A 2,989-nucleotide genomic window follows, 5' to 3' on the forward strand; every position below is an offset into this window, starting at 1 on the left:
GTGCCTGTGTTTGTGATTGTAACTGGGATTAATGGCATTAAGTGAATTAGCAGTCATCAGTCACGTCCTTAACGTTAAAACAAACAGGTGTGCAGAGGAGCTTCTATTTTCAGAAACACAACACACTCTAAACAGAACCCCCCTTGACTGGTGTGTGTGTGTGGGGGGGGGGGGGGGGCTGCTCTTCGTCACTCTCCTCCCTGGTGACCACCTGAAGGGTCGGATCAATGTGACTAAAGCCTCACGTTAAACCCTTTGAGACAAACCAAACGGGCTTCGGTTAGGAGAGTGATGATGATGAGGAGGAGGAGTCAAGGTCGTCGAGTCTAACCTTCATCCTGCCCTCTATCGACCCTTTGGAAGGCAGAAAGCAGTCCTTTCTCGTCCGTCTCCATCTCTTGTCTCTCATTTCGTCCTCGTTGTTTTTACCAGGTGTCGCGTTTCTCTTGCATTTCATTATTATTTTCCACGTTCACGTACAGGAGGAGGAGCTTCGTTCATATTGTGACTTAAAGTTCTGAAGCTCCATTCAGATCACAGAATCCTTTACACCATGGTTGGAGCTATTATCGCAGTAATTGAACGTATTTAAATCTGGCGACGCCCGAGCGTTGGAAACTGAAATAAAGTGTAATTGCTGCTTGCTGAGCTTTGCCAAACGCAGGTTTTCCCGTATTCCGCTGATTTATTCTGTGGCTGCGGGGAGGATTTGTCCCCCTGGAGACCGACAGTAACACATTGTTCTCCCCGAGCCGCTACTCCGGCGTCTCCGATGACTTTCCCAGCGATGGTGAGGACGTCAGGACTGAGGGATCACCGTCTGGACCGTTACCTGTCTCTCTGGAAGTCCTCCAGGGTCTTGTGCTCGGCCCGGGAACGTTTTATCTGCGGATATCCAGCGATCCGGTCAAACCTGATATTTCCGGCCTGAATTAGCAGAATAAAGCTCCTGAGTGGTTGGACATCTTCTCGTCCTCGTCCCAACACAGTCGTCAGCGAGTCAGACAATCGGCCTCTTGTTTCGGGCTACGGGAAGCAGACGTCGCTCCCATTTCGGCATTAGCCAGAACTTTGTGTTCGTTTGTCTCCCTGGCCTCCGTCCAGGTCGGCTCCGCTGCTTTCTATTTTCCTACGCAGCATGAAGGCCACACGCCTAAACCATGTCCCGCTGTCGTTGATAACCTGGTGAGGGGTCGTAGTGAGAGCAGGTCACCACCCCCCCTCCCTCACCTGCTTCCTCTCCCTCCTCCCGCCCCCCCCCTCTCTTCTCATTCATTGTTGTCTCTGCTTGTCTTTCCACTCTTTTCTTGTCTTTTTAATATCAGCGTTCTTCTCTATCATCATCTCGTCTCCTCAAGCTCCTCCCCCCCCATCTCCCTCTCTCTCTCCTGCTCTCTCCCGCTCTCTCTCTTTCTCTCTGTCATCATCATTGCAGGGTTGATTACCTGTTATTATGGTTCATTAGGGGCTTATCAGCATGGCGGCTACCTGAGGGATGAGGGGGGGGGGTCCTGGGGGGGTGAGGAGATCCCTATCGTGTGTGTGTGTTTGATCTACTACGACTACTACTGTACATACTTCTTGTCCCATGAGGGGTCGCCACAGCAACCCAACCCCCCCCCCCCCCCCCCCTGCTCTCACTCACAATGTCATCTGAAACATCATATTCCAAGGAGCTTCCTGTCTCACCTCATCTGTTAGTCTATGCATCACCATGGCAACAAAAAGGGGCCCAGAGCAGATCCCTGGTGCATCCCACCTCTACACTAAACTCCTGTTACTCCTAGCACACCAGAGCACCTCTGCTCCGTTCCTCTGGCATCTTCTTCCCCTCTAGCATCGTACTACAGCCCCGTCAAACTCTACAGCTTCCTCTCCTCGACACTTCCACACCTCCACAGGTATGCCGTCCGGTCCAACTGCCTTCCCGTTCTTCATCCTCTTCATCGCCTTTCTAACTTCACTCATGCTAATCTTCGTCACTTCCTGGTCCACAACAGGAGCCTCTCCTCCCCCTCATTCATTCATTCAAAATGTAAAAAGTGTTAAACTCCTTGACCTTTGAACTCCTCTCGCCTCCTCAGGGCTGGGAGGAGAGCTGCGACGCCGCCATCTCCCACCTCCTGCGGACCTGCCTCTCGCGGAGCCCCAAGGACCAGGCCACCTCCCTGGCCCACATGGGAGGCCCCGTGCTCGGCCTCCCCCGCGACACCTCCCGCCTGAAGAAGCACATCGCCCTGCTGTGTGACCGCATCGCAAAGGGAGGCCGCCTAAGCCTGGCCTCCGAGGCCAAGGTCCAGGTCCCGGTCCAGGTCCACAACCTGGTTTCTCCAGGTACAGCCATGGTGTGTGTGTGTGTGTGTGTGTGTGAGAGAGAGAGAGAGAGAGAGAGACACACACAAACAGCTGAAGTAAATTAACCTTTATAGAGTTGTTTGTTTAACAGTCATTATGATGACAGTAATTCCACAGAATGATCAGTGGAACAGAACAGTCAATTAATTATGATGCAGTACACGCACACACACACACGCACACGCACTCCCACACACACACACACACACACACACACACTCCTATATTCATGTGTGCGTTGCAGTTATTTTCACGACGCTCCACTGGTAGCTGTGGTTCAGGTCCTGCATCTATTTTAGACCAAAGAGAGTGGAGGGGATGGTGTGTGTGTGCGTGTGTGCGCGTGTGTGTGTGTGTGTGTGTGTGCGTGCGTGCGCGTGGTTGTGCGTGTGTGTAATCCTGACCAGCTGTCTCTGTGGTGTTTCTAAATTGAAGAGTTATCCCCCAGGATGCTATTTAAAGGCAGCACAGTTCTATTAATAGAAAATCAATCATTACCTGAACTCCACTGATCAATACGTCTGAAGCCTGAGCTCTGCGTGGTTTCGATCATTCTGCACAAACAGAAAGAATTCCTTTAGTTTTGGGAATCAGACAAACATCTCCTTTCTGGTGTGTGTGTGTGTGTGTGCGT

General features: G+C 51.7%; 1 protein-coding gene across 1 annotated transcript in view; it reads left to right on the forward strand.

Moving 5' to 3' along the window:
- The window catches only part of bbs9 (Bardet-Biedl syndrome 9), a 39,797-nt gene that overhangs the window by 36,147 nt on the left and 661 nt on the right, over window positions 1-2,989 (forward strand). Inside the window, exon 16 of the mRNA XM_068757263.1 lies at window positions 2,085-2,334. Within this exon, the coding sequence (XP_068613364.1) occupies window positions 2,085-2,334 (250 nt within the window). The remainder of the gene's footprint in view (window positions 1-2,084; window positions 2,335-2,989) is intronic.

Source organism: Brachionichthys hirsutus, chromosome 3 (genome assembly GCF_040956055.1).
Source record: "Brachionichthys hirsutus isolate HB-005 chromosome 3, CSIRO-AGI_Bhir_v1, whole genome shotgun sequence".
NCBI lineage: Eukaryota > Metazoa > Chordata > Actinopteri > Lophiiformes > Brachionichthyidae > Brachionichthys > Brachionichthys hirsutus.